The sequence below is a fragment of the Nicotiana attenuata genome, chromosome 7 (assembly GCF_001879085.1).
Source record: "Nicotiana attenuata strain UT chromosome 7, NIATTr2, whole genome shotgun sequence".
Lineage (NCBI taxonomy): Eukaryota > Viridiplantae > Streptophyta > Magnoliopsida > Solanales > Solanaceae > Nicotiana > Nicotiana attenuata.
The window spans coordinates 626,192-638,115 of record NC_031995.1 but is presented as its reverse complement, the minus strand read 5'-3'; the positions used below and the strand labels follow the sequence as shown (position 1 = coordinate 638,115).

Sequence of the window (11,924 nt, the reverse complement as noted above, 5' to 3'; positions counted from 1 at the left end):
CCCCCCCCCAAACCCAACCCAACACAAACAGTGTTACATACAACTAAGTTCTATGTGTATGTTGTGTATTTATGCATGTACATGTGAATTTAGTCATTTACCTTAACTAACAATTGAGAGAATTTTAACATTATGATGTACTTTAATAGTTGTTGATAATTTGCCTTATTGGGGTTGCTATTTTTACTTTTTATGAACTGTTAAATATCTTTTATGTGATTTGATAGTACAAAAATATTATTTTTACATGGTAAGTGTATAGAAGTTAAAGTTTATGCATATACTATCTATATTACTCATATTCCATCAATCGCCCAGACCCAACATCCACCCACCTTAACTTCTCCCTAACCCCACTCTCCCTCTTATTTTTCATGTTTATATACTCTTAAACTTCTCCTCTAAAATCCCCTATTGTCTCTCCTTGAACCCCAATAAAACTTCAATATTCTCTCTCTCTCTCTCTCTTTTTCAAGAAGTCCATTTCTCTGCATGCTTATCAAGATGACGATGAGCAATAACCACAATGTGAATGGATATCACAACAACAACAACAACAACAACAGCAACATGGGTGATCGAGATACGACGCTGACAAAGGTGTTTGTGGGAGGGCTGGCATGGGAAACTCCCAAGGAAGCCATGAGAGAGCATTTTGACAAGTATGGTGAGATCTTGGAAGCTGTCATCATCTCCGACAAGCTCACCGGCAGATCCAAGGGCTATGGCTTTGTATGTTCTACTTCCTTCTCTTTGCATATACACGTATACATTCAAAAATTGTTACCGTCTATGTTGCTCGGACTCTTCAAAAATGTTGTTGGGTGTGTGTCGGATTCTCCAAATTTAGTGTATTTTTGGAGGATCCCGACACGGGTGCGGCAACAGTTTTGAAGAGTCCGAGCAATATGGGCTACGATATACCAAACTTCACTTATCAGCTCTTTCTTACTGTGAAATAATAATAATCCGAAAAGTGACCAATTCTCTAGCACATCACATTTAGGCCGTGATTGGAGGTTCGAGTAGCTAGTTTTCCCATTTAGGTGGATTTTGTTGATAATTGGGTTGTGTCTTTCAAAAATTCATCTATCTTGAGGTTGACTCTTAGGTGCAAAAAATGTATGCAATCCAAGCACCCTTTTTCGGAAAAAAGGAAAAACTATTCGTACTCACATCAAAATCATATTAATTTATTATAATACTAGTTAACTGATGAATTAATCATATCATGATTATAAGATTGTTTGAATTGACGTAAACAAAATTTTTTTTTCCCCCTATATTGTAGTACATTGTATATGCATCGAAATCATGGGCGTGCAATGCGTGCATGTCGATCTATTTCTGTTTTAAGTTTTTCCTCAATGGAATTTAGGCATTCAAGGTGGTACTTTTATGTAAACTGAATCAAATTTTCCCTGTTTTGGATAAATAAATAGGTGACATTTAAGGAGGCAGAATCAGCGAAAAAGGCATGTGAGGATGCAACCCCAATCATCAACGGCCGCCGAGCCAACTGCAATCTAGCATCCCTCGGCGCACGTCGTTCCAGGCCCTCTCCTTCTATCACTCCTCCTCCTCCTCCTCCTCAACAAGGTATAGTAGTATATTTCACCTCGATAATGCATTAGATTACGCTAATTACTACTCCCTCCGGTCCAAAATAAGTGATTTTTCGAATGTTTTCACACAAATTAAGAAATCCACCTTTTAACATTAATTAGCAATGGAATTGACCATATTAACCTTTATTATCTCACATAAACACTCCTAACACATATTCCAACACTATTTACTCCAAGGATAATGTAAGAAAAAAATAATTAATTTATTCTTGAAATCTGAAAAAATCACTTATTTTGGACCACAAGAAAAAGGCTAAAAAATCACTTATTTTGGATCGAACGAAGTATGGTTTATTACATGATACACTGAAGTAAGAACACATGTTAAATGATAAATTTCAAGTAACAAAACATCGAGTTTGAATAAATATTCGAGGAGCTCATGAATTAGTACCGTATATATCTAATTTATTTTTCCTGAAAAAAATTGAAGGACCCAACGTGGTAGGACCAAGGGCCAATCCAGCATCACCTGCAGGTCACGTGCAATGGTACTATCCTGCTGCTGTGGCACCCCAAGCTACTGCAGCTCCAGCTTCACCATATCACCATCAGCACCATCATCAACCTCTTCCTTTCTATGGGTATTATACCTTAACCCGATTCAACTGCGCAATAGTGACTTTGTTTGCACACCTAACAATTTACCTAGTTTATACAAGGAAAAATAGACTTATTTATATAAATTGTTGTTATTTTGTAGGTATTCTCCAGCTTATATTGCCACAGACATGAATTACAATCATGTAAGTAAACAAAAAAAATTAAGGCAAATTTTCATCATTTAGTCTTCTTTTTTTCTTTTGGGAATATATTGAAGGCTTAATAAAAGGGTTGTTTTGATTGGTTGTGATGTGGTGGACAGAAGCTAAGCTACACAGGTGGGGCCTACATGAATGGGCATTTCTCTCAAGTGTATCCAGGTCAGGCAATGATGGGCGGCAACACATTGATGCCAATGTACCCATATTATCACTTCCACCATCATCAGTCACAGACAATGGGCCTTCCGGCCCATATGTACTCTCCAACAGCTGCTGGCCCAATGACTGCTGTTCCGGCCCTTATCTCAAAGCCCACTTCTCTTCCTCCTACTGCAGGTACCTATTACTCCCTCGTTCACTTTTAGTTGTCAAGTATTCCAAAAATAAATGTTTATCTTTACTTGTCACGTTTTGCATATCAAGAAAAAAAATAATTTATCTTTTCTATTTTGCCCTTAGCATTGATTACTCATTCCAAATCATTTTTCAAATTTATTAAGACTAAACACCAATTAATATAGGTATTATGATAAATTATACACTTTATTTATTATTTCTTAAGGAATGTGCAAAGTCAATAGTGGACAAGTAAAAGTGAATGGAGAGAGTATTACATATTTTTTAGTCAAATTTTATTCAACCAAGAATAAATGGGCCCATACAACGCACATCCACGTGGTCAAAGGAGAATATATTCAACATCTAATCTATTACAGAGTGGCATAAATCTTTGTAAAGATTCACCATTCATAGGTCAACAAGGTAAAGAAGTAATAACTTGCTTAAGAAAGTAAAAATCTTCTTTGTTGTATTAGACTACTAGTTCCGTCTCAATAAACTAGACCAATGTAACTTGTGTGGTTATTTCTTGTTTGGATAAAACTATTGTGTTAACTGTGGTAAAGAACATTTAAGATAATGGTTAGTACTAGTATTTTTACTTGTAGAGGAGAAGAAAATTTCATTTAAGAAGTTAAACTTGTTACAGATGGATAAAAAAGAAAGAAGTCAATTTCATTGGAATTCAAGAATAGCTTTCTCACTCCTATACACACAGAGGAATAAATATCTAACTCATACATTACATAATTTCCTGTCTTTAAGTTCTCACATATTAGAGGAATTTTATTTATTAAGATCTAAAAACATATACTTTAGTAATTAGTACGAAATGTGAAAATATATAATTACTTTTACTATGTGATGATTATAAAGAATCATGGAAGTCCTCAGGTCACATGGTTTACAGTCACTTGGAACATGACCACGTGAGAATGCTCTAGGTGATCTAAAATAAGAATCTCATACAGATTCTATTCATTTTTTTATTTATAAATTGTTTTTACTGATATCCTAGTATATTAAATAAATAATCAGCAAGTGGTTGTTAAAATAAAATTGAAAACTGATATTACAAAAATACAGTTTGCTTGGCTGTGGAATAGGTACAATTGGAGCAGGTGGAGTTCTGATCAAAAGGGTGATGTCAAAGAGCAATTAGATTGGAGAAAAATGGTGGCTGGATCAAATAACAAAGAGGTTTATTATAGGCTACTCAGAACAATACTATTATTAGAGATCTGCAGTAGCTCTTCTAATTTCCAATTTCATTTATTTATTTTCTTTTCTTCTTTGTAATTTTTTCTAAGCAAGAAAAAAGAAGTTATTATTGTCAATCAGGCAGCTAATTGTTTAGATGTATTCATTTCCTGTCTATCCCAATGGCTAACCTATTGAGCTCAGCTTGAGCTTCTAAGCATAAATATTCAACTATTGTATAACCTAAAGTCATAATTTTCTTTCATGGCGCAATTGATCTCTACCTGCATATTGCATATTCACCAATTTCCCCCCTCAGTACACACACACATTCTCTCTCACACAATTATATACATAAATTAAGGTACTTATTCGTATCCGGTACTTGTATCAAATTAAACAATTTAATATTAGCAATTATAAACTAAATGAGAATTTATACTTATCGCTTAATCATGATTAAGTGACAAATGCATGTGTTAAAGGCATATATTTTTGTATTCATTAATTTGGTATAAATATTACGTAAATGTGGCTAAAGACATCAGTGGAAGCAATTGGATAAGTGTTGATCAGTGATTAAAATTGTAAGGTGGGATGTGTACTAAAGATTGGGGGTTGTATTTAATTTTGGGACGATCTAATTTAGCTAAGATTATTTCACTTCAACAAATAGTTAGCTCGAAATAAGGTGAATTTTAACTTAGCATCGTCTAGGTATGCTAACCTTTTAATAAAATCTTGTATCAAGATGGACAACTTAATGTTGTGACAATCTTAAACCGAGAGAAAATTTGTGACCTTGAAGAGAAGATATATACTCAAAAGAAATTTATTTCTTGAAATAAAGCAGTGAAGTGCAGTAATTAAACTGTTGACAAAAGTATAAGTACGGTTGAAACAAATTTAAATATGACAACAACAATGGTTTCCAGTCAATTTATTGCCTTTTAAGGAGATTTAAGCTATTAGTATAATATAATAGAATTTTCATTCATCTAGTACTAGTACTTTTGACTAGTCCGTAGGATTCAATGGTCCGATAGTATTGTATGATACAATCAAACGTTGGACAAGTTAAGTCAAAAGCTCAACTACAAAAAACCATTTTACAACAAGTAAACACCTTTTTTTTTCGTAATAAATATGTTGGAATACTTAATTTTGTTTTGTTTTTTAACTGCCATCTTTTCATGCACAACTACAATTTTTCATTCCTTCTCATTACAGGAAAGTACCTAGTAAATATGTTGGAGTACTTAGTATTTTCCAAATCCAGTATAATATATAGTTAATTCTTTTTGATAAAAGTATTATGCTAAGCTCCTTTTAAGTGTTATAAGTAAAGGATACAAAGATTCTTTTATATTCACTTGCTTACATTTTTTGTTTCTTATCTCTGGATGGAGATGGAGAGGGCTAAAATGCAGAGGAAATAGCCCTATGATGGAGAGGGAGAACATGTGGCAGGCAGCAGGATCATAAATCAGAATGGGACGACAGTCTGTTGATTTTCATGAAACTTTGAACTCTCAATCTAAAAACATATTATATGGCAGTAACCAAATGAAGAGCTTGGTAGGTCATATCAAATATTTCATTACCCTATTGAGGATCACTTGCCTGGCTGGCTTCTGAATATAATATTGGAAAAGAAAACTACATCTTCAAAACCAGGTGCACAAAAACCTGGAGATTTCAATCTATGTGCTAAAGCTGTGACCATCGCAACGGTTTATTTGCAAAATGGTACAGTTAAATTTATAGCGTGGTTTATAGACATCAAATTGATTTGACCCAAAAAAATATTAAGTAAATAAGAATAAAAATATTATGAAATGAAATTAAAGGAAATACAAGCATGGCTTCTGCGCTTAATCTTTCTGATAGCAAAAGTACGAACAAAATTGAGGGCGAGAAGAAAGTAGATAACTTTATAATCTAGAGAGAAAAGTGGAGCCTTTGTATATAGATTGTTTCGTGTCCTCCCAATGATGCTAATTCTCCTATTTATAACTTTATTTAGGGAGACAAGATCCCCAAATCAAGCTCCTCTTGAATGAGAATAAAATAGTCATTGATGGCTGTATAACGGTTGGCTTTGAATGATGATATTATCTGTAATGGCTGCTCATTGAATGCTATATCAAATCTTTGAATCCTTATTGCCAGCTACTCTAGCTTCGGGATCCATCCAGCATCGGTCACACACTTGCATCCAGTGCCAGTTATTTGCTGACTCACGTTCCACCTGTCTTCAATTCCATAGGTCACTTCATCGTTCGACCAATTGTCACTAACCGATTTTACCCCATACAGATAGTCCCCTAGGTTTCGGTGACACAACTCAATGTTACCGAAAAGTAGATAAAAATTCTATTCTTGGCGGGAAAGCTCCTGAACGGTCTCTGACACTTGAAAGGATGCACATCTTCTCGCATTTAATAACCCGAACACGTGTTGTTCCGTGATTCAGCAAGTATTTTTGCCGGTTATTGAGATAATCATGATAATATTTTTTGTCATTTATAACTTCTCCACTACTCATCGGTTTTACTCTTTACTTTCACTACTTTCACAACTCCTTCTTCTTCTTTGAATATCCTTAGAACTTTTCTGCAACACTCAACTTCCTCAGTAAAAATTTCTTCGCAGATTTCTTAACACCATGCCTTCTTATACTGCTATCTCCGAAAATTCAGGCTTTCTTTTTGGTGGAGATCTAAAGAAGAATAGAACCAAAGAGGTTAACGCCGAGTCTAAACCTCCAACCGTAAACACCATCATGCCACTTCATCTTAACACGACATCTGATCTCCAAGAACAAACACCACCTCCAAATTCTAAATGTGATAGGTTCTAGCCTGTTTGTAGATACCCTTCTTACATTCATCCTTCTAGCGTTCCCATTGTGAAAGAGGAATATAATAGGGGTAACGTCGAAATCCTCACCCCCGATATGATGGAGCGAGTTACCTACTCCAAGCAGGGGTTCATGCATGTTTACACATACCCCTTTACTTCGGGTCCTTTTACCTTGGGAGCGCGTGAATGAATTGACCCAATAATCTTAGAGTTCTACCATCGGTACCAAGTCTGCTTGGAATATGTTGGTCCATCCATATGGCGTATGGTGGCCTGACTCCGCCAATCGTACGCTGAGATCACGAAAACCTTAACTCTCACGCATATGATGAACCTCTACTCCCCAAAGATTTTCCATGGGGGTGTGCTAAATCTTAGCAAGCATGGTCATCACACCCTTCTTACCAACCTTAATGAAGATAATGACCGTGGATGGATGGAACAGTTCGTTGTCATTGCCACCAGGGACATCATCTAGGCCACAACGCCAACTTTTCCCGTATCTTAGAACCTAAGTCGTCGGGTATTTGTTTCCTTTCTATGTGAAAAGAAAAACTTCCTTCTTTGCTGATTTTTATTTCCTTTATTCTAGCGGCTACCGATTGGGAACCACCACATTTTCAAGGTCCGGCCCACCGGGTTCAGACAATTCGGGATATTACTACTCCAGAATCCCGACAGTGAAAAGAAATAGCTCCCAAATGCGGGTGGAAAGCAAAGAATCACAGTAAGCAAAAATTATTCTCTCTTTCAACCTTAACAACTTAGAAACAGTCTATTAACTGTCTTTTTGCTCCACACAGGACTTCCAAAGGGTTCCGTCGTGTGCCCCGACGTCGAGGTTCTCGATGACCCAGAGGAAGCTGAAAGAGTATTGCAGAATGCCCTTAATCTGAGTAGGGCTCGTGGATATGCTCGTTCCTCCTGTAAGGGTGCCTGCTCTCGGAGTCCCTAGTCCAAAAATAAGAAACCAAAGAGGAAGCGTACCTCCTCGGGAGGGACTCAGAAGAAGAGGGTGAAAGGAACATTAATTGAGCCGTCCACGGTAGTCATTGATGATGAAAAAGGGGATAATGATAAAGATACCCCCCTTCCAAAAAGAAAAAGGTCTTCATCAGCTCAACCGAGTGCTCAGTTGGGAGAGCTTCAAACTCCACCACCAGAGGATGTCCGGGGACTTTGGGGGAAATTGATTTGGTTGAAAATGCCGATTTGTGCTTTTCGATCTCTATTTTCATCCTCGGTCAAAGGAGTTTGGGCCCTGACCTTCCTCTATCACCAATTGCTGAACATCCACAAGTGCCACTCCTTCTACATCAACTGTTTCTACTCCATCCGCACCATCTGCTCCTTCTTCACTGGTACCAGTTGCTTCCCCCCCACCGGCACCAGCCGAACAAGTAGGGAATGCCTTTTCCCTACAGTTTCCCGACCAAGGGAACTTAGGAAATACTTATTCAGCACCCTCTCAAGACCTTCGTGGAAAGCGAAGTTCTGTTCTTTCAGTTTTGAAGGAGTGCCATATACTTTCCAAGCCGGTGGAGCTTGCCAATTACATGAAGCCACTGGCCTCAACAAAGGATTGGAGAAAGATGGACTCCCTTTCTGCGGAGTGCCTAATAATTAACAACATGAAATGCTCGGTGCATGTAACAATCTTACTTCCTTCTATCTTCTTTCAATTTTTATTTTGCAGTAATAATTTTGGTTCTAACCCTTTTTAGGCCAACCTCTCGCCTCTGAAGGCCTGCAAAGGTTGATTCTAGGCAAGCAAGAGCTTGCTTCAGAACGAGAACAACTTTTGGTTGAAAGGAATCATCTTGCTGAACGCCTCCCAGTGCTTGAGGCAAAAATCGCTCAAATGGATGAGCTTGAGGCCCGATTGCAACAGTCTGAACAAGATAGGATGGCTCATAGCTAGGAAGCCGCCCAGCTACATGAAAACCTCAAGGAAGCAAAGGCTAAGTGGGATGAGCTTCAAGATACTATGGCTGTTACTGCCGAGCGTGAGTCTGCCTTCATGGAACACGTTAATAACTTGAAGGCTAACTTACGTTCCAAAATCTAGGAGGCCAACATTGTTGAGGAGAGGAGAGCAAAATGGAAGAAAGACTCAAAAGAGTCAGGGAGAAGAATCGACTTCACTCAACCACCAACATTGAGCTTGATTCCAAAATCAGCACAATGAAAGCTGAAAATGAAAAGCTCCAATCCAAGATTGATAAGCTCCGAGAAAAACTCTTGGAACAAGAATATTCCCTCATCTTCAAGAATACTTATGCGATATATCATACGAAGAGGAAAACCCTGGAAGAGGTCAAAGAAGGCATTATCAATATTGATGACCGCATTGCCAAGGCCTGGGAACTGGAGACAACTGCTCTTGAGAACCTTCATGTTTGGCCCGTAGTGTATGATTCCTCGAATAGTGACTCTGAGTATTTGAGAAACAAAGGGGAAATCGAAGAAGATGAAGGCCTTGAACCGGCAGCGGAACAACCTTCTCCTGCTAGAGGAAATGAAGTCTCTTCTCTCCCTTCAGGTTCTGGCAACAAGAACTGATGTGAATATTTTCCCTTTACCTTTTGTAATTACGGCAAAACTCTCTACTAAGTTTGGAATTTTAATTAATAAAAGGAACTTTTTTGCTTGAGTGTTGTGCAAAAATATTCTTTTTTTTAATTAAATTGACAAAGCTTCGAGAGTATTTTTGCATACGATAGCTTTTTGATTCCGGGCATAAACACTTCTGAAATCTACTTTATTATGAGAATTTCATAGAAGAGGGCCCTTATGTTTATGGTGCTCTTGAAGAGGACGTCTCATGTTCATTTCGACAAAAGCATTTGAAGTTTTTTTTAATATTCAAACGATAAAATAAATTAACTTACATTTGGACAAGAAATAAGATAAAAATAAAAGGACTTTGATTTATTCTCTTTATCTTTAAAAGTACGTTTACATAGGCATTCATTTGCTTAAGTAAATAAAGTTGCAATACATGTGGCTAAATTGTACAACTTATTTCTACAGGGCTAATCATGTAGTCCCCGGTCCTGATAAGACATTGACCCTGGTTCTAACAGTTCCTAGTCTTCGTGACACTTTTAGTGCCTTGTCATGTATTATTCCCCCAATGTTCGAATGCTATGCCTGAGAATTCGAACACTGAAAGTCTTGTATTTGCCGATGACACTTCCCTTTAGTAAGCTTTGCATTGCTGTCTCGTTAATGAAAACTGCTTGTGGATGGGTAAATAATCTATTTCCAGAGGCCATTGGAGACAATGAGAGACTTGGTAGATGAGTTGAGCCACCAACCAAAGATTATTTAACCATCCACATTTTGTTTTCCATACGAGTTGTAAAAAAGTGAAGGCAAGACGCGCCGATGATCCTTCCCTCATATTATGCTCTACATAGTTGCCTCGTTAAAAACCTTTCAGGAAAAATCCAATTAGAACAAAAATGGTCAAAGAGAAAAAGAGTGCAGCACATACTTTCAGTACTAGCAAAAATCTTCAGCAGTAATACCTTTTTAGGTGAGTCACGTTCCAATTGCTTGACAATTTAACTCCATCATGATTTTCCAATTCGTATGAGCCTTTACCGGTTACAGCCGAAACCCAGTAAGGTCCTTCCCATGTCGATCCCAGCTTCCTGACGTTAATGATCACATCTAATTCACACTCAAATAACATGGATGAAATGGTCGTTGCAATTATAATACCCAACGTGAGTCGGAGTCAAATTTTGTAGGGAGTTTTAGATCGGTATTAAGGTAGCTACTCAAGAAGAGAATGTGAAATAGCTAAATTAGACTTTCAAACACAATGGGTGATCGTTAACTAAGTTAACAGCTAAGAGATTAAACTAAATAATAGCAACTAGAGAATGAAATATTTTTTGGTGTTTTAATCAATTAAGGGAAAAGCTTAGGGATGCAGCCTTCACCTAGGTGTAAACCTAATAGGTATAGTAAATTAATGCTTGTTTGGTAGATCATGGTGTGTTATGATTCTCAATTCTCAAGCATCCACTCAATACCTCTCGATCATAGAGTGGTGATGCCCAAATTGGCTTTCTCAAGATCAAATGAGTAGCATCTAAGCAATTGCTATGAGCCCAAGTGGGATTATCCCTATCTCTAATTCAAATCCTTTAATTAAACTAGTCAAAACCTTAACTAGCTCAATTTCTTGTTAGCCAAATTTTTCTAGACTAGGTTCCTCTTTCTCAAGTAAGAACTAAGTCAAATAGGTATGAGTTGATGTTTGCAACCATTAATTCTAGATATAAAGCATAAACAAGGCTAAATAACCAACACCCAATCATAAACAAGCATTAGTATTAACAACCAATAAGTTTTACTCACTGGAGTTGGGTTACAACCCAAGATAAATCTAGCTACTCATACTTGAAGACATAGATAATGAAAGAGTAGAAGTAATTAAAGACATAAAACTAGAATTAAAAGATAAAAGTAATTGTTCTTCTCTAATTTTGATCACCAATTTCCCAAAATAGCAAAAGCTAACCGCTAGGAATACAAAAGTTGGCCAAAAAGTGTTTCTCATCTATTTATAATGTCCAAAAATTCGCTGATAAAAATGCCCTTCGGGAGGTTCTACGACCGCACAATTTGGTGTACGGACTGCACTTTCTTTTGTTCTTTCAATGGGAGAAATTCTGCGACTGCATGACAATCTTTGTGGCTCCACTTCAACTTCTACGGCCGCACATTTTGGTTGCGGACCGCATCTTCAAGAGGCTTCACACTTGGTCTTCTACAACTTCTTTGAGCTTTTCAATCTTGTTAGTTCGAGTTACTTTTGCGGCTGCTGAATAAGTTCTGCGGACCGCACTTCTGCTAAACTTCCTCTGAGGTTTCAAGGGTAAGTCTGCAGCCGCACTTGTATTTCTGCGGCCTGTATCTTCATCTGCGGCCGCAAAATAAGTTCTGCGGACCGCACTTTCCTTTGCATTTATATCTTTGTCTTCTTGAGACGGAACACTCCTTTTTGAGTTAGATTTCTTCATTGAGCTCAAATCCTCTAGCATTACTGCAATTTACATAATTTTATTAAATTCATAAATAAAAATCATTACTTTCGGACTAAAAACTAAAG

At 37.1% G+C, this 11,924-nt stretch overlaps 1 protein-coding gene across 2 annotated transcripts; it reads left to right on the top strand.

Annotated features, from left to right (window-relative positions):
* LOC109228471 (probable RNA-binding protein ARP1) lies at positions 319-4,204 on the top strand. Of its 2 annotated transcripts, none has more exons than XM_019393569.1 (6): positions 319-732; positions 1,443-1,599; positions 2,062-2,212; positions 2,332-2,374; positions 2,494-2,728; positions 3,838-4,204. In XM_019393569.1, exons 1-6 carry the CDS (start codon positions 493-495, stop codon positions 3,891-3,893), a joined length of 882 nt encoding a protein of 293 aa, XP_019249114.1. In that variant the 5' UTR covers positions 319-492; the 3' UTR covers positions 3,894-4,204. The 2 variants fall into 2 exon arrangements, with proteins under 2 accessions (XP_019249114.1, XP_019249115.1); XM_019393570.1 differs by having other exon boundaries at positions 321-732; positions 3,818-4,204.